At 42.6% G+C, this 27,211-nt stretch overlaps 1 protein-coding gene across 5 annotated transcripts in view; it reads left to right on the forward strand.

The window, feature by feature from the left end:
- The window catches only part of plekha6 (pleckstrin homology domain containing, family A member 6), a 182,183-nt gene that overhangs the window by 57,569 nt on the left and 97,403 nt on the right, over nucleotides 1–27,211 (forward strand). For all 5 annotated transcript variants that reach the window (XM_060910803.1, XM_060910804.1, XM_060910805.1 and 2 more), the window contains exons 2-5: nucleotides 5,150–5,233; nucleotides 13,512–13,644; nucleotides 19,044–19,151; nucleotides 25,860–25,932. In XM_060910803.1, coding sequence (XP_060766786.1) covers nucleotides 5,150–5,233; nucleotides 13,512–13,644; nucleotides 19,044–19,151; nucleotides 25,860–25,932 — 398 coding nt within the window. The remainder of the gene's footprint in view (nucleotides 1–5,149; nucleotides 5,234–13,511; nucleotides 13,645–19,043; nucleotides 19,152–25,859; nucleotides 25,933–27,211) is intronic.

Here is a 27,211-nt window from a genome sequence, read left to right on the forward strand (position 1 = left end):
GAACACCTTACTGTTATATAAAACCACACTTTCATAGAACTGGTACATTACACTGTAATTAGTATACCTTTGTGTTGAGTATGTTTGGGCTGAGAGCATTGTGGAAAATGTACATTTCATACCAGCATGCATGGCTACAAATCTCTTACATGAAGACTCTTACTTTGTTTGCAGGCATTCTTGCATGATGGCATGCCATGCATCAAAAAAGTGTAGTTCTTCACTGCTGGAGTGACGATGAGTCCATGGATCAGAATGAATTCTTTGATATGCAAACATACAGTGCCTGTGGTTATGAGCCCTGCCCCCAAACGAGACCAGAATCAGTCCTGAGACTCAAGTATTCAATCCATCCATTATCCATAGCCACTTATCCTGTGCAGGGTCGTGGGCAAGCTGGAGCCTATCCCAGCTGACTATGGGCAAGAGGCGGGGTACACTCTGGACAAGTCACCAGATCATCACAGGGCTGATACATAGAGACAAACAACCATTCACATCTACGGTCAATTTAGAGCCACCAATTGACCTAACCTGCATGTTTTTGGACTGTGGGAGAAACCGGAGCACCCGGAGGAAACCCACGCAGACACGGAGAGAACATGCAAACTCCACACAGAAAGGCCCCCATCGGCCACTGGGCTCGAACCCAGAACCTTCTTGCTGTGAGGCGACAGTGCTAACCACTACACTACTCTGCTGCACTCAAGTATTCAATCCAAGCGTTAAACTCTTCAAGTGCTGTTTCACACATTTTTCACATGCACTGGACTTTTTCACCTATACTGCATTTTTCAGATGTGAACTTCTCACATGATTATTTCTTTTTCACATGTGATCACATTATTCACATGCTATCTCTTTGGCTGGCAAGAGCTTGCTTTAGAGCAAATAATCAAAATTAGGCGGAATACATTTCTGCAAGGGCGGCACGGTGGTGTAGTGGTTAGCGCTGTCGCCTCACAGCAAGAAGGTCCAGGTTCGAGCCCCATGGCCGGCGAGGGCCTTTCTGTGTGGAGTTTGCATGTTCTCCCTGTGTCCGCATGGGTTTCCTCCGGGTGCTCCGGTTTCCCCCACAGTCCAAAGACATGCAGGTTAGGCTAACTGGTGACTCTAAATTGACCGTAGGTGTGAATGTGAGTGTGAATGGTTGTCTGTGTCTATGTGTCAGCCCTGTGATGACCTGGCGACTTGTCCAGGGTGTACCCCGCCTTTCGCCCGTAGTCAGCTGGGATAGGCTCCAGCTTGCCTGCGACCCTGTAGAACAGGATAAACCGGCTAGAGATAATGAGATGAGATGAGACATTTCTGCAAACTATAAGGCAGACAGTGTGTCTGTGATTTCCAGAACAACATTTCTGTTGTAGGATATTAACCTGGCAACCCTGATTGATGATATTATTACTTCCCTGTTGTCGAGAAGCACACCTGCTCTAGCAAACACAGTTGAACAAACAAGCTGTTCAATATGATAACTGTATGTTGTCAACTCTCAGCTGTCTGTTCCAAGGTTACTCTAAAAATTCATTAGGCACGGTCACCTCACAGCAAGCAGGTTCTTCGTTCAAACCTGCCAGTCATCTGGGGCCTTTCTGTGTAGAGTTTGTATGTTCTCCTCACTGGTCAACTGGTTACTTTAACTTGCCCATAGGTGTGAATGTAAGTGTGAATGGCTGTCTGTCTCTGTCCAGGGTGTACCCCACCTCTCGCCCAATGTCCGCTGGGATTGGCTCCAGCTCACCCATGACCAAGGATAAACAGCAGAGAAAAAGAATGAATGAATGAATGATTTGTTTAATCTCACAGAAATATAAAAAATAGACAATTTGCGACAGGACGTCATGGCAGCAGTGCTATGGTCAAATATCTGGAATCCACCTGTATCATTTCTTGCAACAAATTAGGTCTGTTATTATAGATTTACATCATTTTTTTAGTCATTATGGATGCTAATAAGGGAAATGCTGGGCTCTGATCCTAAAAAATCAAGTACAGCATTTAAATGGAGTATTTACCTTCTCCGTCTTGTCAGCGACAAACCTCTTGATTTATAAAGGCACATAAAAGCTAACCCCTTTATAATAGAATGAATAAAACATGTCTTATATGGATGCATCATCCTAACATTGAGGCATGGCTGCATTCGATGCTCCGCAATGATGATGATGATGTGTCTCTACGAAGCACTAATCTTATTAATGTGAAGCAACAACAGTGTGTCTGGGTAAGATCAGGAAGAAGGAGGGTCCTGAAAGGGTAACATGGTTTAAACCCTGCCCCCTTTTCAGTTGCCGCACCCACCGTGGCACGTTTTACAGTCATAGCTCTCCCGTGGGTTTGTTGGTCATCATTTAATGAACGTCTACATCTTTGCCCTCTGATTTCAGGCCCCACATGGGTCATTCAGTGTCAGGCGGTCATGTGGTGGTGGTGGTGGGGGGGACAGAATGAAGACAAGAGAGGAGGAGAGAAAAAGATAGACACTCATAGGGACCAAACAAGCTGAGCAGTACAATTCTAGGAAAACAGGAGAGCACATGGGAGATATAGAGAGAGGAGAAGAGGGACAGTGAAGGCAAAGAGTGCAGTGTAGGGAGAGCGAGAGGGACAGCAAATAAAGGGAGAGAAAGAGAGAATGAGAATGAGAGAACGATAGAGGCTATGTTCTCAAGGAGAGAAAGGAGGACAGCAATTATTGTATCCAGCACCCAACAGACGCTCCTGGCATCAGCTGCTTTCTCTCTCTCTCTCTCTCTGTCTCTCTCTTCTCGCTGTCTGTTTCTCTGGCCATCTGGTGCTCACCGTGTTTGTTATATAATTGATCTGAGGAAATATGCTGAAGTTCCGAGCAGACCGGCGAGTCAGGTAGGTGAGGTGGTGACACTGCACGGACGCTTTGGTGGAGCACGGCAGCGAGAGAGAGAGAGAGAGAGAGAGAGAGAGGAATAAGAGGGAAGTTTATAGTGAGCGAGCTAGAGAGAGGCAGGCAGCTGCAGAGGCAGCATGACTGGAAACTCAGAGCTGGAGGTCAGGCAGGACTGCAATGCAGTGCTGGATGGAGACATCCATGGCTCGTAGGAGATCCTTACAGGCATTTGCACCTCAGCGTTGTGTGAGTGTTGGTGGTTAGACGTGTGTTTAAATGTGTCAGTGTTGACCATGTGCTCCAAAGAATATGAGTGTTGTCAAATGGGAAATGGATTTCAAACCACGAGCGGACTAGAATGTTACTGAGAATGTTATTGTACCCTTTATGTGTTGGACATAGTGCAAGGACTGTTTCTGTTTCTATATAGGTTTCTGGGTTATGCATGATAAGGCAAGTTCAGTTGCAAGACCCTAAGAGATTTTACTTACACGCACACATGCACACAGTTCTCTGCTGATGTTCTAGATTTGACCATCTGCCTTTAGAGTGACTGGATTATTGACCGTTGTCTGTTATCCTTTATGTGCTGTGTGTGTGTGTGTGTGTGTGTGTGTGTGTGTGTGTGTGTGTGTGTGTGTGTGTGTGTGAGAGAGAGAGAGAGAGAGAGAGAGAGTATGTGAATTAGCAGAGTGCCCCAGCAGCTTGTGCTTGTATTATTTGGCATGTCTTTCTAAAGCATAATTCTTTGTAGGAAGTGAGACATTTCTAGTCACCCAAAGAGCTTCAGTTCACTTAAATTCTTCTTTGTGGTCATTTAGACCCTGAACCAGCTACTCCCCTGTCACACTGAAATACAGAGTGTAGAATGCTGACTTTCTTTCCCGCTTAATAATTTAGTTGATGGCACAACAGCTGCAGAACACACTGAACTGTGAAAAAGTGCTTTCGATATGTTTGTTTATATTTTTTTTTCACCAGATGCTGAATTTATTGTTCCTCTCAGTTCCCTGGAAAAGAGCGTAAAAAAGTACTTTGTGCAATATGGCCAGATATAGCATATTGTGATATTAATAGAGTACATGCCAAGCCTCTTGACATATCAATACAAACCAAGTTTTAAAGATTGGCCTGTATTAACCTTATCTGGAAGCTCTAAGATATGTAGAACAATCTGTGTAAAACTTTATTTTGTTACTGTGCTCATTTGCGTATTGCAGGCTTTGGCAACAACACTACTGTATAAAAAAAAACAAAAAAACATCCATTATCTGTAGCTGCTTATCCTGTGCAGGGTTGCAGGCAAGCTGGAGCCTATCCCAGCTGACTATGGGTGAGAGGCGGGGTACACCCTGGACAAGTCACCAGATCATCGCAGGGCTGACACAGAGAGACAAAAAACCATTCACATTCACACCTACGGTCAATTTAGAGTCACCAATTAGCCTAACCTGCATGTCTTTGGACTGTAGGGGAAACCGGAGCACCCGGAGGAAACCCATGCAGACACAGGGAGAACATACAAACTCCATACAGAAAGGCCTTCGTCGGCCACTGGGCTCAAACCCAGAACCTTCTTGCTGTGAGATGACAGTGCTAACCACTACACCACCGTGCTGCCTGTATTAAAAAAAAAAAAAAACAGGGATATTTTGGTAATATATGGTGAAACAAATGTACTTCACTCAGTGTGTTGCATTGCCTGACATTTTAGTCTGACATAAATCAGTCTTACAGTTATGATTTATGATTTTTTTTTTACGATTATGCTTCTCATGGTGCAGTGCAGCTTCAGAAACTAATTCCAGTGAAGCAGCTGTGTTCTTTACAAGTTTGAAGCGCTTGTCACTGGGACACGAGTCCCTGGAGCACAGCCTATCTGAGTTCTCTAAAGTGGCTGAAGGTGAGTGGCTGTCAGGTTAAAGGAAGAACATGAGCACGATACATTCAGTTAGCTACCAGGACTTTGGATATGATACATTTCTTCACACTCTAAGCCAGGGTGCTGTTCATGTTGCCCCAGTTTCATGTTTAGCTTCACTTCAAATATTTATTTGTGACTGTTTAACCCTGTGGACAATTATGGCCATAGTCAAACAAACACACACACAGCAATGGGTGTGTATTGATTGAGTGTAACACTGTACTGATAAGTGTTGAATTATTAAGCAGGTTGGGCGACTCTGCTTTGCTATTTTACAGGATTGTTGTGACTAGTCTGGAAAAGTGTCATGGAGCTTGCAAAACATTTATACTACTATTCATCTGCTTTCTGTTTTCCAGTCAAAATGAGCCGAACGGGCCAACTGGGCTCCCAGTGATCCATATTGGTCTGGAGGGGAACGGACAGATTCAGAAAGAGTTGCTGTAAGTGTGCCATCATTTTTTTTTTTAAATTTCAGTCACTCAAGCAAGCAAGCAATAGTCTAAAATTGCAGGTGTGAAGGTTTTATATATACAGTGAGGATAGTCAGAAATGCAGACCTTGTTGGAAAAAGGATTGAGGGAAGATGATAAATGAGGCATTTTCATCCCAGGGCTATAAAATGTGAATTATATCATGTTTGGTAGAATCTTTGAAATTGTGAATGTCTTGGTTTGTTTTTTAAATACAGTGGATATAAAAAGTGTACACATCCCGTTAAAATGATTAGGTTTTTCTGATGTAAAAAAATGAGAGTACGATAAATAATTTCGAAACTTGTCCCATCTTTAATGTGACCTATAACCTGTACAATTCAATTGAAAAACAAACAAATCTGTTAGGGGGAAAAACACAAATAAAAAAACGCACAATAAGCTGGTCGCATAAGTGTCAAAGTCCTTCCCACACTATTCATAGCGCGTTTGGCAGCGCCGATCTCCATTTTGTAGCCCTTGGCCTCTTGCCTATATTACATAGCTAGGGTTACAGTGGGGGGGTTAGTCCTCTGGTAACCGCGAAAGCTTGACTCCCCACTCACATCTGTATTGCAGCGGTGTATACGGAGTGTTGAAGCGCAACTCTTGGATGTGTATCCGCTAGGCCCAGAAGGCAGTGTCTGTAAGCCCTCCTGAGTCTAAACGCTTATCACACTCAAGCCAGACTCCACCTCCGTCATTAGGACAGGTACACCCTGGATAGCTCGGCTTTGCAGCTGAGTGAACTAACGGAGTCACTGGCACTAGGAAGTGAAGTAGCCTCTTCCCTCCTAGTTGGAAAGCAAATCTAAAACTGCTGATTAAAAGGTAAAAAAAAAAAAAAGTCTGAGTCCTCTAGATAGGACGACCAACTGTGTTTGTTAATCAGTATTAAATATTTCTATTTATTTATTAGTATTCTAGTAGTTCCCTTTAAATAACAGATATCCAGTATATTGTTATATATCAACTATCCAATGCAACTTCAAACTGCAATGAAGCATAAAGCAAAACGAAAGCCAAGGAATAACCATCATGTCAAGATTGGAACGATAAATGTAAGAATAGCAAAGTGCGAGATTAAATTGGCAGAGCATGTGATGCAGATTAAGATCTTGCAACATGATGTATGCTGGATACAAGAAGCCTGCATTGTAGGCCAGGATGAGATCGAATTCAGTGATGACATACTCCAAGGATGGCGAGTCCTATACACTGGGCTACAGAGAAAGGCCAATGCCAGGGTCACGATAGTTTTAGCACCCCTTGTTAGATGATTTTGATATTGAGCACCTTATGGAAGGCAGAATCATACTTGCTAGAATATCTGTTCATGGGGTTAAGTTGACTATAGTCTCCTGCTACTGTCCAACTGAGACATATGCAGCCTCAACTAAAGAAGCATTCTATAATACTCTCTCCAGGGCCATAACATCAGTAAAACAATCACATCCATCATATAGACTGGTTGTGTGTGGTGACTTCAACGCGACAATAGGAAATGACCAAAATAACAACTGGAATTTTGTGGGCCGTTTCAATGATGATGAGCCTACAAATTTCAGTGGTACAAAGCTCACTGAAGTTGCTAGAAGCAATAAGTTGTACATCCTAAACACCTTATTTGCCACTAAAACATCTATGCATAGATGGTCCTTTAAATCCAACCTAGGATACTATAGACGTCCTGATTACATCTTAGGAGAATGGTTTATCAAAAGAGCCGCACAGAACTGTACAGTATACCCTAGGGCAAGTGTACCGTTTGATTCAGACCATCGAATAGTAGTCCTTGATGCTATGCTTCCAAATAAAAGCAAACAAAGACAAATTTTCAGAAAGAAGAGTGGTGAAGTTTGCCAGATAGGCAATATGCAAGCACTTAGGGATCTTGAAGATGTGAGAGTTGAATATAGTAGACGCCTCGATAATATCCTTGAACAGCCCCCGTCTTCGGTAGAAGTTGATGTGATTGAACAACAAATCGTCAGTGCTATCCGCACAGCTACAGATACCACAGCTGTACAGAGGTCATAATGATAAACCCTGAGTGAATGAGGAATTCTTAATCCTGCTTGAGAAAAGACGGAAGTCAACCCATCCAACTGATATCAAAGAACTGTCTATGCAAGTACGCAAACTCCGCCGTCAACTTAAAAGTGCATACTACAAGAACAAAGCTAATAAGATCAACTTTGCGAGTGAACAAAGGAACACTGAAGAGGAATTCTGGTTGGCAAAAAACTATACTGCACTCTCAAAATTGAGGCAACAGACCATACAGTCCAAGAAACTCAAAGAGCATTTTGCGAAACACTTGGATGAAAGAGATTTCATCATGCAGCCAGAGCTAGTTGACCCTAATAGCTTTCGCCATATCATACCTCCAGAAGACCTAGACACTATTGATGAATCCCCTCCGAGACATCCGAGTTAGAGGACTGCATGTCTAAGTTCAAAAATGGCAGGTGCCAGGGAACTGATGGAGTATTTGGCGAACAACTCAAATACTCTTACTCAAAACAGCTCCTTCTCTATCTAGTTCTGCTGATGGCAACGATATGGGAGTGTGTAAAGGTCCCTAGAGGATGGCTGCTTTTTTCGATCACGTGCCTTCATAAGAAGGGGTCGAGATCCCTAGCGGAAAACTACTGGGGTCTGTCTATCATCACAACACTGTCGAAGCTATTATCCATGGTTGTTGTCCAAAGAGTAAGGCCAGTTTATGAACACATCCTACTGCCTATGCAGTTCGGATTCAGAAGCAATCGATCCACCTATGATGCAATCCGCATTGTACAACATATACTAGAGAAAGAATGTAACCCACTCTTTGTTTGCTTTATCGACCGTCAGCAGTGTATGACTGGGTACCACTTGATGTGCTCTTTCGTGTCCTGGAGATCCGTCTTCGGTGCCCTAAACTGATCTCCATTCTTAAAGCTCTGTACACCGGCACAATGGCCTGCATAAAAAGCGCCAACCACTATTTCAACACTTATGTCGGGTGTCACCAAGGTGCTCTTGAAAGTCCAAGCATATTCAATGTGTATATGGACTTTGTCATGAGATGTGCATACCATGAGATCAAAAGCCAATTCCCAGAGGCTGGAGCACGGATTGAGTTTGTTATACCGAATGAAGTGTCTCCCTGAGAACTTCACACTAAGACATCATGTGGTGTGACCAGAATATTAGAACTCATGTATGCTGACGATATTGCAGTGTTCTCTGAGAACCTGGACGAGCTAAAAAAGATCTTAGAGATACCGGTATATGACAAGACTTTCTCGAGATTTGGTCTACAGATGTTATATAAGAAGACAGAGACAATGGCCTTTAATGTTGACAAAAGCATACAATCTAGAACAAGCCTACTGATGGTAAACAATGTAGAAATAAAGAATGTGAGGCAGTTCCGCTATCTTGGCCATCTCATTACCAACACTGGGAAGTCATTGACGTTTTTGCATCACAGGATTGCATCGGCGTTTGAAAAATGGATTGAGCTGAAGCACATGCTGACTGACCGCGAAATCCACCTCAACACTCGCATAAAGATCTTGACTACTTGTGTGTGGTCCTGCCTATTGTACAGTGTGCAGATGGGGGAATTATCAGGTACTGAACTCCAGAAAGTGAATGCTGTCTGGAATGGGTTCCTTCGAAAATGATCGCTGGGGGCTATGCAAGAAAAAATGCACCAGCTAAAGGCCAATGTAAGAAGGGAACTGACCCTGCATCCCTAGTTGACGGGGACTTGGATTGGGCCTTCAAGATCTCTAATATGAAGCTCCATCAAATTACCCAATCACAACCTATTGAGGATTTTTGCCACATTCAGTATCTGAAGTATATAGCACACGTGTGCAGAATGGCTAACGACGCCATCCAGAAAGTTGTCTTGTTTGACAAGAGAAGAAACTGGAAGAAGGTTGAGGAACTGCTTGGGGTCGACAAACATCAGGCCCTAAGAACTATGATGAACAAACAAGACTTTGAGCAGATGTTGGAGATGAGGTTCTCCTGCTCTAAGCAGCTGTGCCCCTAGGCTAATTTCATGCCAAGGGAAATGATGATGATGTGCCTTGCCAGATGGCACCATTTTTAAGATGGTCTTTGGTATGACCCAACTGTGAGTAGAACTCATGATCTCCCGATCGAGAGGCGGACACACTAACCACTAGGCCACTCACCGGCTAAGTGTGCATAAGTGTGCACACCCTTAAACGCATACTTTGTTGAAGCACCTTTTGATTTATTTACAGCATTCAGTCTTTTTGGGTAAGAGTCTATCAGCCTGCCACATCTAAACTTGGCAATATTTGCCCACTCTTCCTTGCAAAAGCACTCCAAATCTATCAGATTGCAAGGGCATCTCTTGTGCACAGCCCTCTTCAGGTCACCCCACAGATTTTCAATTGGATTTAGGTCTGGGCTCTGGCTGGGCCATTCCAAAACTTTTTTGGGGTCATTGTCATGCTGAAAAATGAAATTCCTCTTCATCTTTAGCTTTCTAGCAGACACCTGAAGGTTTTGGGCCAAAATTGACTGGTATTTAGAACTGTTCATAATTCCCTCCACCTTGACTAAAGCCCCTGTTCCAGCTGAAGAAAAACAACCCCAAAACATGATGCTGCCACCACCATGCTTCACCGTGGGTATGGTGTTCCTTTGGTGATGTGCAGTGTTGTTTTTGCGCCAAACATACCTTTTGGAATTGTGGCCAAAAGGTTCAACCTTTGGTTTCATCAGACCATAATACATTTTCCCACTTGCTTTTGGGAGAGTTGATATATATTTTTTTGCAAAATTTAGCCAGGCCTGGATGTTTTTCTTTGACCCTACCTCAAAGTCCAGACATGCTGTATGGAGAATACAGGAGATTGTTGTCACGTGTAGTACATAACCATTACTTGCCAGAAATCCCTGCAGCTATTTCACTGTTGCTGTAGGCCTCTTGGCAGCCTCCCTGACCAGTTTTCGTCTTGTCTTTTCATCAATTTTGGAGGGATGTCCAGTTCTCTGTAATGTCACTGTTGTCCCATATTTTCTCCACTTCTTGATGACTGTCTTCACTGTGCTCCATGGTATATCTAATGCCATGGAAATTTTTTTTTGTCCCCTTCTCCTGACTGATACCTTTCAACAGTGAGATCCCTTTGATGCTTTGTAAGCTCTCTGTGAACCCTGGCTTTTGCTAGAGGATGCAACTGAGTAAATGTCTGAACTTTATTTGGGGTTAATCAGTCATTTTAATTGATGGCGGGTGTGTACCCAAAAAGACTGAATGCTGTAATTAAATTAGAAGATGCTTCAACAAAGTATTAGTTTAAGGGTGTGCACACTTATGCAACCAGCTTTTTGTACTTTTAAAATTTTTTTTATGTTTTTCCCCCGAACAGATTTGTTCATTTTTCAATTGAATTGTACAAGTTATAGGTCATGTTAAAGGTGGGGAAAGTTTTGATATTATTTATCATCGTCTCATTTTTTTTACATCAGAAAAACCTGTCATTTTAACGGGATGTGTAGACTTTTTATATCTACTGTATCATAAAGACATAAAAACTGGGACTTTGGTTTGCATATGCATGTCCAGATTGAAATTGGTGACATGGAAAGTCCAAACAGAGACCCTGTACATCTTTCATACTGGTCACCTCTGTCAAATAGGAGCTTGTGCCATGATTTTTTTTTTTTTCTGAATGTGTATATGCTTTATTCAGTAGCGTCATTTAATATCATCCCGGCTAATACACAAATATCTGAATGTCTGTTAGAGCTATTTTCATATAAATTCCACAGCGCATACTTGAATTCACTCAATGTTGAATTTTCCTTGAATTCGTCAGAGGGCTCATAAATCTTTGATGTTTAGAGAGTTGTAAATCCCGCACGGAGACCACACCTCCACCTTGCTCATCCTTTATGCATTGTTGAGGATCAATACAGGGCTTCCGTAGCACATTAATAAAATTTAATGCCTCCAAAGCAGACCTTCCCTGGGTCTGATGCTTTTAATTGTCTACACAGTCAGTCAAATGTGGCTTTTTTTACACCTCACTTGAAGTTACAAGAAGTTAATAAACTTAGCTTCTTGCATGGGCATGATCGTGTGCTACTGAGCTAATCATTATCACTAGTTGGGTTTCCATTCACCTAGTTAATGCCCAATTTGAAATTGTGACTAAAAACCAAGTAATAGAGAAACACGTGAATTAAAAAAAAAAAAAACCTCTCAAATATCACAAAAAATATATCTGCTTGCATTTTTCAGATGATTCAACAAAGCAATATTTTGCAAAATTGCTTTCATATTCAATTAAACACAACCACGGTTATTGTGATAGATGTAAATGCTAAATATCAGGTCTTGGAGAGCCACTAGAGGAGAAAACTCAGCGTTAATCGCACAGACCATTTCAACATTTTTCAAAAATCACTTCTACTGTATTTTGTGTAATGCTGCAATGGAAACCCTGTGACTGTATTTGCATCCAGGTTGCTCCAGAGTTTATAATGACAATAAAGCTTTACAAATAAAATCCTCATCACCTAAGATTTCCTCCAATGATTAACTTTGAGCAGGTTGCTTGAGTGAATACGTTCTGAGCCATAATGACCGACCTCTGTTAGAGCTGCTTCTATTTAATCAAGCTCATATTTCAGTTTCAGCTGCTTTATAAGCTTCAAAGACTTGTTGTAAATTTTTCTGTCTTGCTGGTCAGCAGATCAATGGCTTCTAGAGAGGGCTTGGAACATTCAGACCAGGGATCAATATAATTAAATGACGACGACAGGGTAGCATCTGCAAAGTCTTTCTCCCTGCCTTCTTTCTCCATCTGTCTTCTGGACTCTGTGCTAAAAATCACATTCTTTCGAAACCATCGCCTGTTCTTAAACTACAACCACTGGGGTGCGGCCTTGTGCTTTTGCCAGTGGAGGATAAAAATAACGTGGCTCCATGTGTGCATGTCTGCCTCCTTCCCATAGTCTTTCTGTAATTTTTTTTTAGGTCGACCTCTTTTGCAGTGCACTCACTCTATGTATTGGGTTGAGAATGATCTCTGCGTAAAGTTGATGGCTCACTGTTTGTACCTGTAGGTTCCTGCTGGCGTTCGTCATTAGTGACGAAGAGAAAATTACTAGCAGTCATCATGGTGACGAATGTATTTGTCATCTTGATCATTATCGTAAACCATCTTTTCTCGAAATCGTGCCACAAATCCCTACGTTTGCTGAAATCCAACCCCAGTGAAGAGATGGCGGGAAGCCAGAGTATAAAGAATGAACACGTGCTTGTGAGCAATAAAAATTGAGTACACATAATGACCAAATGGGCGCCAAGCTTTTGACCATTCGCGATGCATCTTAATCAGCCTGGTGTGGTGGAATAATTATCTCTGATCTCTGCGTGAACCAAACAATGGTGTAGTTTAAGCTGACGACGTTTTTTTGGGTGGGCTTCTTCAAGCACTGAAGATGATTTAAGGGCTGAAACAGGCATGGGGGAGGCACACTCAGAGCCCCTACCATCCCCTAGTACATCGAACAGTGTCAGTAATACAAGGGTTGGTGAAAAAAAAAACCAACAAACCCTGCCAAAGTGAAAGTGCTATCAGCCAGCAAGCAACTGAAGGGAGCTGTTTCAGGGGGCATGTTGTGTTGAGTCCCCGCGGCGAATGTATGATGTAAAGCGCTGTGTCATTCTGTGTTCGGTTCATAAATTGACGGGAAATTTGGATTCCTTCACTGCTGGTTGCTCCAAGACTCTGTTCAATTGTAAATCAAGTGTTCTCTTGAAGTAAAGGCTAAAAGGGGGTCCGAATTCCGCTTTTGAATAATTCCATGCTAAAATAAGCTCAAACTAAAGAGGCTTATTTTAGGTTGATGGTGCACATGGCGCCCAAAATTGAGTCTGTCTTATTAGAGTCTGGAGTGGAGTCTGAATTTTATATGGACTGGAGAGGCCTAGCTGTATCTGTACAAATATTTTAATTGTACCAGTTCGGTAAACCTGTATTAGGTCCACTTTGATATGTCGGTAACTGAGAAAAAATACAGACAAAGTGAAGAAAAAAAAGAAAAAGTGAAAAATATGTCCTTGACTTTATTTTTCAAGGAAAAAAGTGGAGAACATTTTTCAGAACCCAGGGGGAACACTGTACCTGTGTGTGTGTGTGTGTGTGTGTGTGTGTGTGTGTGTGTGTGTGTGTGTGTGTGTGTGTGTATGCGCGCGCAGGAGCTCAGATTTGGACATGAATGGCAAAACGAGTAGCAGAGGGCCTACAAACAACGTCGTTGAGGCAAACAGCAATGCAAACAACCTCAGCATGGCATCTCATTCAACCTCAGAGGCCCAGAATCACTCACAGGTCAGTATAGTGCAGTACACTGCCAAAAAAACTTAACTAACTAAATAAATAATCAAAAAACAGAGAAGAATAAGCTAAAACTCAGAATACAGATACAGTGAAAGGTCTTGAGTAAATTCAAATATTCAGTGATTATCAATATTCAGCGTTAGATTCAATCCAGTCGTACAGTGTCTTGCAAAAAATATTCATCCCCATTGGTGTTTGTCCTGTTTTGTTGAATTACAAGCTGGAATTAAAATGGATTTTTGGGGGGTTAACACAGTTTGATTTAACAACATGCCTACCACTTTAAAGGTGCAAATTGTTTTTTATTGTGACACAAACAATAATTAAGATGTAAAAACAGAAATCTGAAGTGTGCATAGGTATTCACCCCCTTTTGTATGGAAACCCTTAAAGGTGTCATCGCATCGTTTTTTCATTAATTGAGCGGTGGTCTCTAGTATGAATGAATGCCCTGTGAGCCGGTTTTGGTGAAAAAAATGCTGTGGTGCTCCTGCTTCAGGCTGTTCTAGTTTGGTGGAGGAGTGGGTGGGGAGAGAACGACAGGATTTCAGCTCTTACTCATGAATATTCATGACATGTAAACATATTGCTTCTGATTGGCTAACAGCACTGTGACGCTCCCTCCAGTGGGTTATGGGCGAGGCCATGACTACTAATTTTCGAAGTGACCTAAGTTCGTAGGGCTTTTTCTGATTCGCTCAGTTTTCCATCTATTTTCTTTCATAGGCTAATACAGGGAATGGGGATAGAAGAACATTTTCACATGCAGCATGCATATGCAACTCGGAGTGACCTATGGTATTTCAAAAAGAGCAAGTATTAAATGGTTTGTCATGGAATGACACCTTTTAAATAAGAGCTGGTCCCAACCAATTCACTTCATAAGTCACATAATTAGTCAATTAAGATCCACCTGTGTACAATCAAAGTGTCACATGATCTGTCACATGACGTCTGTATAAATCAACCTGTCCTGGAAGGACCCTGACTCTGCAGCACTACTAAGCAAGCAACATGAAAACCAAGGAGCACTCCAAACAGGTCAGAGACAAAGTTGTGGAGAAGTATAGCTCAGGGTTGGGTTATAAAAAAATATCCCAAACTTTGAATATCCCACGGAGCACCATTAAATCCATTATAGCCAAATGGGAAGAATATGTCACCACTACAAACCTGACAAGAGAAGGCTGCCCAGCAAAACTCACAGACCGGGCAAGGAGGGCATTAAACAGAGATGCAACAAAGATACCAATGAAAGAGCTGCAAAGATCCACAGAGGAGATGAGAGTATCTGTCCATAGGACCACTTTAAGCCATACACTTCACAGAGTGGGTCTTTATGGAAGAGTGGCCAGAAAAAGTCATTGCTTAAGAAAACACATTTGGAGTTAGCCCAACAGCATGTGGCAGACTCCCCAAACATGTGGAAGAAGATTTTCTGCTCAAATGAGATTAAAATTGAACTTTTTGGCCATCATGGGAAATGCCATGTGTGGTGCAAGCCCAACACCTTGAGAACACCATTCCTACAGTGAAGCATGGTGGTGGCAGCATCATGCTGTGGGGATGTTTTTCATCTGCAGGGACAGGAAAGCTCATCAGGACTGAAGGAAAGATGGATGGCACTAAATACAGGACAATTCTGGAGGAAAACCTGTTTGAGTCAGCCAGAGGTTTGAGACTGGGATGAAGGTTCATGTTCCAGCAGGACAATGACCCTAAACATACTGCTAAAGCTACGTTGGAGTGGTTTAAATGTCTCATCTTATCTCATTATCTCTCACCGCTTTATCCTGTTCTACAGGGTCGCAGGCAAGCTGGAGCCTATCCCAGCTGATTACGGGCAAAAGGCAGGGTATACCCTGGACAAGTCACCAGGTCATCACAGGGCTGACACATAGACACAGACAACCACTCACATTCACACCTACGGTTAATTTAGAGTCACCAGTTAACCTAACCTGCATGTCTTTGGACTGTGGGGGAAACTGGAGCACCCAGAGGAAACCCACGCGGACACGGGGAGAACATGCAAACTCCGCACAGAAAGGCCCTCGCCGGCCACGGGACTCGAACCCGGACCTTCTTGCTGTGAGGTGACAGCGCTAACCACTACACCACCGTGCCGCCCATGGTTTAAATGGAAACCTTTAAATGTCTTGGAATGGCCTAATCAAACCCAGACCTCAATCCAATTGAGAATCTGTGGCATAACTTGCAGATTGCTGTACACCAACGCAACCCATCTAACTTGAAGGAGTTGGAGCAGTTTTGCCTTGAGGAATGGGCAAAGATCCCAGTGGCTAGACATGTTAAGCTAATAGAGACATACCCCAAGAGACTTGCAGGTGTAATTGCAGCAAAAGGTGGCTTTACAAAAGTATTGACTTTTTAAGCCATACACTTATGATTGATCATTGTCTACTTCTCCAACGTCTTGAAAAGCATTTTGGGTTCTCTGGCACTGTTATCTCTTGGTTTCATTCTTACCTTAACAACCGGACTCAGTGCGTCAAGATTGATAGTTCCTTATTGCCCAACTATCTACTGGAATCTGGCGTCCCACAGGGTTCTGTTCCTGGACCAGTCCTATTCTGCCTCTACGTTGCACCACTGGAAGACATATTTATATCTCATGGAATATCGCCTATGACGTATGCTGATGATACACAACTGTATTGTGTTATCCAGAAGCATCAGCAAGACTCTGCACAATCCACTCTTGAGAACTGCATACGTGATATCAAGTCCTGGTGTTCTGCCAATAAGCTTGTTTTGAATGATGGCAAAACTGAACTTTTGCATATTCACTCAAAGTTTGCCCGGTCACTCTCTACCTTACCTGGAATTGCTGTCGGTGATAAAATTATAGCACCCAAGCCTGAGGCCCGCAACCTTGGTGTTCTCTTTAATCATAATCTATCTCTAAAGGGTCAGATTACTAATTGTTGCAAAGCGTCTTTTATGGCTTTGAGTAACATTGCTAAGATTCGACAATATCTGGATCAAGACCAAGCTGAAAAGTTGGTCCATGCTTTTGTCACCTCTAGAGTGGACCACTGTAACAGCCTGTTGTATGGCTTACCTGCTTACGAGATCAATAAGCTTCAACGGGTCCTGAATGCTGCTGCCAGAGTTGTCGCCAGACCAAAGCCTGATGATAATATCCAAGATACTCTGAGGAGGTTACACTGGCTCCCAGTTCAAGATCGAATAATCTACAAGATCCTGTTTCTGACGTATAAAGTACGTAATGGCCTTGCACCTCAATACCTAACTTGTCTCTTGAACGATCACTCTACAACTCGATGTCTGAGGTCCACTATGAAGAATCTTTTGGCTGTTCCGCGCACATACACAAAAATTTATGGAGATCGTGCTTTGTCTGTAGTAGCACCGAAGCTCTGGAACGGTCTCCCTGCTGAGCTTAAAGACTCTCCTTCAATAGATAGTTTTAAATCTAAGTTAAAGACATTTTTGTTTAAGTGATTAACCACTATGATTATTTTTTATTAGCTACTAGTATAATTTTATCATCTTTTTCTTCTTGCCATAAATATTTTTTTTTTTGGGTGGGGGGATAATTCTTTATATTTATCACTTTTTTTGAGTATTTTTCATGATTTTTACTGTAAAAAGCATTGAGATTTCTATGTGAATATGCGTTTTTAAGAAATAATAATATTAATTTTTTTTGGGGGGGGTGAATACCTCTGCACACTCCAGATTTCTGTTTTTTTCACTGTAATTATTGTTTGTGTCACAATAAAACAACAATTTTCACCTTTAAAGTGGTAGGCATGTTGTGTAAATCAAATGGTGCTAACCCTCCAAAAATCCATTTTAATTCTAGCTTGTAATGCGACAAAACAGGACAAACACCAGGCTGGATAAATACTTTTGCAAGACACTGTAAGTGTGGACATGGCAAATTGAAGATATTTTTCATGGTCTTAACAATATTCTTTCATTAAAGGTGCATTTTTAAATACTTTATCTAAATTGGTTCTTAAACCAATATAAACAGTCAAACTGATGCCTTGCATGATGTTATCTGAATTTATAATTTAAGAATTGGCTCTCTCACCTGAGTTAGAAAAAAGTTTATTCTAAAAAAGTAATAAAAAAAGAAATAACCTAAATTCCTGGTAGGCATGTACAAACATTTGGCTGCTACTGTATAATCTAACTAGACTAGATTTTCCCAGAAGGTGTACTGTATAACTAAATCCAGTATCAGGTTAAATAAATAAAAAAACAGCCTAATACTACAGTTCTGTTGAATTCTCGAATCTGACCGCGTGGATTCATTTTCTATAACAGCAACTCTGACAGTCATTTCATCTGAAATTCATATCACAGGTTTATATTAATGAGCTTGCTCTAATGCAATACCGTTGCCATAGTAACAGCTCATTCACAGGGACTTGTATGCCATATCTTCCACAATAATGATAACCTAAGCTAATAAACAGATTAAAAATGTGTTGTTATTTAACAAAGAAAAACATGTAACTTGATAACTTGGTGACATTTTCTGTAAGCTGATGTTTATGGGCAGAGTCAGCGCTTTGTAACACTCAGTAAGAGTTCCACCGAGGGAAAGTCTTCAGGACAGATGAGCTTCCGGTGCTTGTTTTCTCAGTAAAATGGCAATCTGCTTTTTTTTTTAATTATTAACTTTACTAGAAAGAAAAACAAATGCTTGTGAGGCACAGTTGGTGTTTATATAGTCACTGTAATAATGTAAGTGATAAAGAACTAATTTGAATCACAAATGACCCACAACACTAAATGTTACTATAAGCGGTTAAAAAGTATATTATTATGACATATCGATGATGTTCTGATGACAATGACATATTATTCATTAATAATTTTTTTTTAAAAATTGCAGTTGATAGCAAATCACTGTCATATAAGGGAATAAAACAATTTAGATGTGTATGTGAGACAACAGGGTACTTGTTTAAGTTGCTCTGGATAAGGGCGTCTACCAAATACTATAAATGTGAATGTTTTATTCCTTATACACTATTTACACTAAAGTGAGGTTCTCTGTCCGGGTCCCTGTTGTTCTAATATACAGTGCAATGCCAATTCACGAGGTATAACATGCTAATAAACTACAAACTCCGAGCATCTGGCTTGACTTACTCAGTAATATCCTGGGTGAGCTGAGTCAAATGTGTGAGCAGGGAAAACACAGAATTATCCAATCAAGAAAAAAATCCGAGCTCCAAAACCCTGATCAAATGATCATTGGCTAATTTATCGTATCACAGCAACCCAGTAATATCATTATCCATCAACCACGTTGTCTATGTGTGGTGTTATGTTTATGCGTGGTGTTCAACAAAGCATAAACATTCTCCTGTGTCCGCATGTAGCTGGTTTCACGGACGCCTAAGAGAGCTGCTACATTTGGGAAGCGCTCCAATTCCATGCGGCGTAATCCAAAGGCTGAAGTGACCAAACAAGGCTGGCTCCATAAACAGGTAACATTTGTGAGAGCAGTATTGCACTGAGACAATGAATTGATGTTGTTATAATTAACAATTTCCTACTAAACTGAGCATTCAGCATTTAGCAATGTATAATTTGTATTTCTGATGACAATTATGATATGTCATAAAAAATGTTTTATTCTTCCCAATTTGGGCACCTGCCTTTATCATAGGACATGTGAAAGCAACTAAGGGCAGTATAACACACTCGGAGAAAAAAAGCTATCTGCTCTCTTCTACATACCTGTACTCACAGCCACCCATGATTGGCTAGTGTTGCTATGATTGACAGGGGAGAGAGAGAGAGTAATCCTATCCCTTTCACCCAGAGAGCACAGCCAATTTTCCTCCTGTGGCTGCTGGCAACAAATAGCTGTGCCATCATGAAGATTCGAACTCATGATCTTTTCGGTTGCACCACTTGGAAGCATCAGTAATATAATATTGCAGTGCATTTTTTTTTTCAATGATTAGAGAAACTGAACTAAGCATACACTGTATAAAGTTTCATGTTGGACTTGACCATGTCATACTGGCTCCCTAGACTAGTGAAGTAATTTAGAACACAGGATTTGTTTTTCCATTTGGCATTGATGAAGCTTTCATTTGCAGTAAGTGAATAGGCACAGAGACACTTGATTATGGATATTTTAAAGCAAACAGATTTTTTGCTTTCAACATATGACGTTTGCCCTGTTTTCACGCTTTCACCAATTTTTTGCAAAAGTAATTGATTTTAGTTTTATGTTAACATTACATGTACATGTGTGCAGGGTTTAATACAATGTTAAGCTTACTCATCTTAAAATGCAGAAAGAATACAGTGTATAGTCAGCAGTGGTGGCTCACTAGCCCTTTTTAAACAGAGATCCTGGAATATTGCCTTTAATAAGAGCCCTCATTATGCTTTGATTGGTTACACTGAACATAAGAAATGGGTATAAAGCCCTCCCATACCCCTTTTCAACCAACAGGGAGCAAGTTCTTGAACTGGTTCCGTTCATGATTCTTTGAACCTTGGGACCAGCTAGCCATGTTTTCACCAGTTTTGAGAAGAACTGTTATAATCAAGGATGCGTCATGAACGGAGGGTGTTGCACAGTTCACACGGGGGTAAACAGTAGTTGCAAGATGGCGCTGCACACTTATTACCTGTGAGCTTTTGTTCTTTTATTGCAAGATATTTGATTTTGGTCCATTTTTCCTGAAGATGAATCCTTTTCCATTGCGTTCCCCATTACTGTGCTCCGCTTCCTCTCCAAACTAATAACATACCCACTGATGTTGTCATGGAAACATGACAAAGCTGGAAAAAAACAGCTATGTTTTGTTTCCAGTTGGGAACCAACTTTTCAGGTTCCGAACCAATTTATTTTTGGTCGAAATGTTTTGAACGGTTCAAAATTTGGTGCACAAATCAGAATGGAACCCATTCCCTGTTGGATGAAAAGGGGTACCAGTCTGTGTTTTTACATAACCTGTTGGAGTTCCAGAATCAGAAGCATGATGTGTAGCGTTGGCATTTAGTGTGATGTATAACATACTATGCATCGGAAATATGATGATGATGTTCGTCCTTCGGTTTCGAAGATGACCATGATTCTTCATTGCTGGTGTGTGCGAAGGTGGCTTATGAGGCCAATCTTTGCACAGAATGTGCAATGACAGTGAGGGCATGTTAATGAGGTGAGGGGTGGAGGATGACTTGGTGAAGATGAAATGGGGCTTCGTGTGCAGCTCTTTCTCTGATGGCGCTTGGCTTGCGCTTCTAGGATGCACTGTTGCTCAAAGTGCTTGACTCCATTGGTGATAGCAGCATGCCAATAGCTTTGGTTGGCGGCCACACTTTCGCAGGTCTCTGGGCAGATGTTGCAGCACTTCAGATTGACCTTGAGGGCATCTTTGTACCTTTTCCTCTGACCACCCTGCAAGCGACGCCCCACACACAGCTCTCCATATAGTAGACGTTTGGGAAGCCGGTCATCAGCCATGCGGTGAACATGACCAGACCATCTGAGTTCTTCTTCTTCTTCTGCCTAGGATCTCTGTGTCTGGAATTTTCTCTTCCCATGTGACATGCATGATTTTTCGCAGGCAATGCATGTGGAACCTATTCAATTGCTTTGTGTGATGGCTGTAGACATTTCACAGCCATAAAGGAGTGAAGTGATGACTATTGCTTGATAGACTTGCAGCTTTGTACTAAGAGAAATTCCATGGTGATCCCACACAGAGGACTGCAGTCTGCCAAATGCTGCACTTGCCTTAGAGATGCGATAGCTGACTTCTTGGTCAATGTGGACACTGTGTGACAGGGTGCTACCAAGGTACACAAACTTCTCGCAGGTAGTGAGCAGCTCACCTCCAATGGTGATCTGAGGCTCAATGTATGGCTGACCTGGTGCAGGTTGGTACAACACCTCTGTCTTCTTGGTGTTTATGGTCAGTTTGAAGTTTGTGCATGCAGCTGCAAAGTGGTCCATGGTTTCTTGCATCTCTTCCTCAGTCAGGGCATTGAGTGCACAGTCGTCCGCAAAGAGAAATTCCTGGATAGAGGTGATGTAGACTTTCGTCTTAGTCTGAAGTCTTCGAAGGTTGAAAAGACCTCTGTCAGTCCAGTAGCAGATGCTGATTCCAATGTCTCTTTTACGAAATGCATCTGTGAGCATGGCTGAGAACATGATGCTGAAAAGTGTGGGTGCTAGGACACAACCTTGCTTTATGCCGTTGGTCACAGCAAATGGTTCACTGTGGGCTCCATCATCTTAAACCCATGCCTGCATACCATCATGAAACTCCCAGACCATTGAGATGAAGTGGTCTGGGCAGCCAAATTTGGACATGATCTTCCAGAGTCCTTCTTGACACACGGTATCAAATGCCTTGGTCAAGTCCACATAAGTGGAGTACAGGCTGACATTCTGCTCTTGACATTTCTTCTGGAGTTGGCAGGCAGCAAAGATCATGTCGACAGTACTGTGACCACTGTGGAACCCACACTGGCTTTCGGGTAGTAGACCCTTTTTGAGGTGCACTGTCAGACGGTTCAACATAACATGAGCCAAAACCTTTCCAGTGATTGACAACAGAGAGAGGTCCCAATGGTTGTTGCAGTTGTGGCGGTGACCTTTGCGTTTGTAGCAATGAACAATAGACGCGTCCTTGAAATCCTGTGGGATCTGGCGCTGCTGCCACATCCTTCTGAACAGTTCAGTCAGGCTGTGGATGAGTATTGGTCCTCCACAAGCATATACTTCAGCAGGGATGGCATCTTGTCCAGGGACTTTCCTGCTTGATAATCCCTTGATGTCCTTGACCACTTCTGCCTCTGAGGGTAGATCATCCAGGCGATGGTCCACCGGCACTTGAGGGAGGTGCTCAATGGCAGCGAAGTTAAAGCTGGAAGGATGGGTCAACACATTTTCAAAGTGCTCTGCCCAGCGATGGAGGATATCTTCTTTCTCTGTGAGCAGTTTGCTGCTGTCTGCAGTCAGTATGGGTGATGCTCCAGATGTAGGTAGTCCGTAGATGGCTCTTATGGCATTATAGAAATTCTTCCAATCTTTGCGGTCTGCATAGCCCTGGATTTCTTCTGCTTTGGTACTGAGCCAGGAGTCTTGCATGCGCCAAAGTTCTCGTTGAAGCTTGATCTTGATGATGGTTAGTGCGGCTCTCTTCTGAGGAGAGTTTGGGTCTAAAAGAACGGCTTGGTGTAGCTGGTGCTTCTCTTGGAGCAGTGCATTGATTTGACTGTCACACTCGTCAAACCAGTCCTGGTGCTTACACATACCGGCCGAAGCACTGTAAGAGCAGCTCCATGAATGGCGTCCCTGAACTTGGCCCAGTCTTCTTCCACATTGTTGGTCAGTCACAGCGTGGATAGCACTCCTGAGAGCTGATCTGAGAGAGCTTGTCTGTTGTTGGAGTTGGTGAGTGATGTGATGTTTAGCCATGTCGTAGTTTTCTTCCCTTGGGGTCATCTTGGTGGTTGGATATGTAGCTTGAGCTTGGAGACCAGCAGGCGGTGGTCTGTCCAGCATTCCACACCACACATGGCTTTTGTGATCCTGATATCTATTATCTCTCCTTCTCATGAGGACGTAATCCAGCAGGTGCCAATGCTTCGATCGTGGATGTTTCCAAGATGTTCTGTTGTGAGGTGGGAGCCGGAAAAGCGAGTTGGTAATCACGAGTTGGTGCATTGAGCATGTCTCCAGCAGAAGTTCACCATTACTGTTGCACTTTCCTATGCTGTATTTGCCGATAATGCCAGGCCATGTTTCATGGTCAGATCCAACATCTGCGTTGAAGTCCCCTAAGATGATGAGTTTGTCTCTCTTAGGCACTGCAGCAATGGTAGCATTCACATCATTGGGATTAGTCAAAGTTGGTGCATAGACGCTTATGATGGTAGCAAAGTGTTTGCCAGGAAGTGGGAGACGGAGTGTCATGAGCCTGTCATTAATGCCTTTTGAAGGGGACATCAGCTTCTTCACAAGGCTGGTTTGTACTGCAAAGCTTACACCAGATTCATGACTTTCCCACTCCAAAAGAAGGTGAAACCAGCTCCAACTCAACCAACCACACTCAAAAAAATAAAACATTGGATTTACTTAACCAAGTTATGGCATCCGGTCCCACGAAACTGTGTTAATTTAGATGTATTGAATATAGTTATGTTTTGAATAATTCAACATAACTGTATTCAATACATCTAAATTAACACAGTTTCGTGGGACCGGTTGCCATAACTCGGTTAAGTAAATCCAATGTTTTTTTTTTTGAGTGCAGCTCAGCTGACCCTCACCAGCAAGACGGGTCTCGCTCAGGGCTGCTATCTGGATCCAGTATCTTGCCAGCTCATGTGCAACCAGAGCAGTTCGTCTCTCTGGTCTAGAGGCGCAAGCTCTGTCAAGGAGAGTACGCACATTCCAGGCTCCCAAGGTGAGTGAAGTCACCTTGTTTTTCATGACTTTCTGTTTGTTTCTACCGCGGAAGTTGGGAATTCCTGCCAGCCGCGGTAAGCTGGCCAAGGGAGGGTTGTGAGGCAGGCAATGTTTGGGACACCTTTTCTAGTCCCTTCCTCATGCCATGGAGGTGAGCAGTGCATTCCTGAAGAGGGCTGCTCAGACACTGGGGTGGCTGCCAAGGTCCAGTGCTGCCTCATTCACCAGACAATGACCCTATGGCCCGGGCTGCCTCGCGTGTGGGTCTGTGGCTACGGCTGCCAGTTCAGTCCAACACTTGCCGGTTCGTCACTCGCCCATTGCCGGAGGACTTGGGGGGGGGGGGGGGGGGTGATGGATGGATTTGATAGTGGATGGCGCCGATGAAGGCATGACTTGTGCTTGCGGTTGGATTTCAGTGAGCGTGGGTTGCGCTGCACCAACCTCACTCTCTCGCCCAGGATCCATGGCTTCCCGCAGCAGGACAATGTCAAGATGGCAGGACATGGAGTAGGGTGCAGTGGATGGCCTGGAGGTTTTCAATGCCTCAACCAGCCCTACGCACTCTAGAACACTTGCTGGTGACACTGTAACACTCGTTGAAAGGATCTCCACAATGTAGTCAAGCAACAATGTGCAGGCATGCCCAGACTTAGCATGCAAGGGGTAGGCATTCCCCTGGTGCTTTTCTGTCAAGGTATGCTCCCTTAGCCTTTGGCTGTCCCTAGCCACTCACAAGGCAGTGGGCAGTTTTGCTATTTGAGCCATAGTTGGCACCCTTAGCAGGTGCTACCACCCCGAGTCAGGGTGGACCTGGGAGTGATGGCAATTAAGGGGTCGCTCCACTATCCCCAAAGCCTTTTGCCTCTCAGCTTAGGGCCTCACCACTGGATGTAGTTTAATGTCATACCCAGGAAATATGAATACCCCGAGCATAGTGCCATTGCTTTCAAGACAGTAATGGCAGGTGAACTGAGTGTTGAGGTGCTTTTTCTAGCCATGCACATTTATACCCCCAAATGTTTCTAAAATTTCTTATAAAGGTTACTGTTTGGTATCTCATCTCATCTCATTATCTCTAGCCGCTTTATCCTTCTACAGGGTCGCAGGCAAGCTGGAGCCCATCCCAGCTGACCACGAGCGAAAGGCGGGGTACACCCTGGACAAGTCGCCAGGTCATCACAGGGCTGACACACAGACACAGACAATCATTCACACTCACATTCACACCTATGGTCAATTTAGAGTCACCAGTTAACCTAACCTGCATGTCTTTGGACTGTGGGGGAAACCGGAGCACCCGGAGGAAACCCACGCGGACACGGGGAGAACATGCAAACTCCACACAGAAAGGCCCTCGCCGGCCCCGGGGCTCGAACCCAGGACCTTCTTGCTGTGAGGCGACAGCGCTAACCACTACACCACCGTGCCGCCCACTGTTTGGTATCTGGAGGAAATTTGGCATGAACCCAGTAAAGCATTAGAGACTAGCAAAACATATTCAAGTGTTTTAAATGATTAATACAGCTGCCTTTCTGTCTTTAGATGCCTGTGTTCTTAATATAATTCTTACTATGTCATCAATTACACCTCTTGATATAATGCATTGCTCAACTGTAATAGTTTCATAGTCAAACTACTGAGAGATAATACATTTCAGTCCTCCTACCTAATACCACATCAATCCATCACAAGCATAATGAGTTGCTGTTGTTCGACTATGATTCTAATGATTATAATGGTCTTATTGCAGGCCAGCAGTGGTGTGAAGCAGTGGAACAAGCGCTGGTTTGTGCTCACAGATCGATGTCTCTTCTACTATAAAGGTTGGTTGTGAAGGCATTTTAGTGTGCGGTTATGCTAATATCTTTCTATATTCGTATTTCTGGTGGTGGCCTCACCTTCTCAATTTGATTATCCAAATGCCATTTACCTACAAGTGAACAGATCCTTTTTGTATTCATTTGAATGTAGTGTCCTTTGATGCTGTCTGTTCTGCAGGAATTCATTTCATCCTCAGAGAGTTGGTCTTGCATAAAACACAACAGACAGCATGATTCACAACTAATGTGTCCAGATTCTTGGTTAACATGCTGCTATTCTGTGAAAACCACACTACCGTAGGAAAGTAATTGGTGTTGTATTGAGCTTTTGTTTATGTAATTGGACATTGGGTCTGTCCTCTAAATTGGACAGTAATATTTGTTATACAAATCCTTATTTCTTTAGAGATTGATGAGCGTACACTTCTTCATGCTCAATTTACACATGAGTACTGTATGTTTATAATAATAATAATAATAACAATAATTACAGTGGTGCTTGAAAGTTTGTGAACCCTTTAGAATTTTCTATACTTCTGCATAAATATGACCTAAAACATCATCAGATTTTCACACAAGTCCTAAAAGTAGATAAAGAGAACGCAGTTAAACAAATGAGACAAAAATACTATACTTGGTCATTTATTTATTGAGGAAAATGACCCAATATTACATATTTGTAAGTGGCAAAAGTATATGAACCTTTGCTTTCAGTATCTGGTGTGACCCCCTTTTGCAGCAATAACTGCAACTAGATGTTTCTGGTAACTGTTGATCAGTCCTGCACACCAGCCTGGAGGAATTTGAGCCCATTCCTCTGTACAGAACAGTTTCAACTCTGGGATGTTGGTGGGTTTCCTCACATGAACTGCTCGCTTCAGGTTCTTCCACAACATTTTGATTGGATTAAGGTCAGGACTTTGACTTGGTCATTCCAAAACATTAACTTTATTCTTCTTTAACCATTTTTTGGTAAAACAACTTGTGTGCTTAGGGTCATTGTCTTGCTGCGTGACCCACCTCCTCTTGAAATGCAGTTCATGGACAGATGTCCTGACATTTTCCTTTAGAATTCTCTGGTATAATTCAGAATTCATTGTTCCATCAATGATGGCAAGCCGTCCTGGCCCATATGCAGTAAAACAGGCCCAAACCATGATACTACCACCACCATGTTTCATAGATGGGATAAGGTTCTTATACTGGAATGCAGTGTTTTCCTTTCTCCAAACATAACACTTCTCATTTAAACCAAAAATTTCTATTTTAGTCTCATTCGTCC

This window comes from Neoarius graeffei, chromosome 26 (genome assembly GCF_027579695.1).
Source record: "Neoarius graeffei isolate fNeoGra1 chromosome 26, fNeoGra1.pri, whole genome shotgun sequence".
NCBI classification, from domain to species: Eukaryota; Metazoa; Chordata; class Actinopteri; order Siluriformes; family Ariidae; genus Neoarius; species Neoarius graeffei.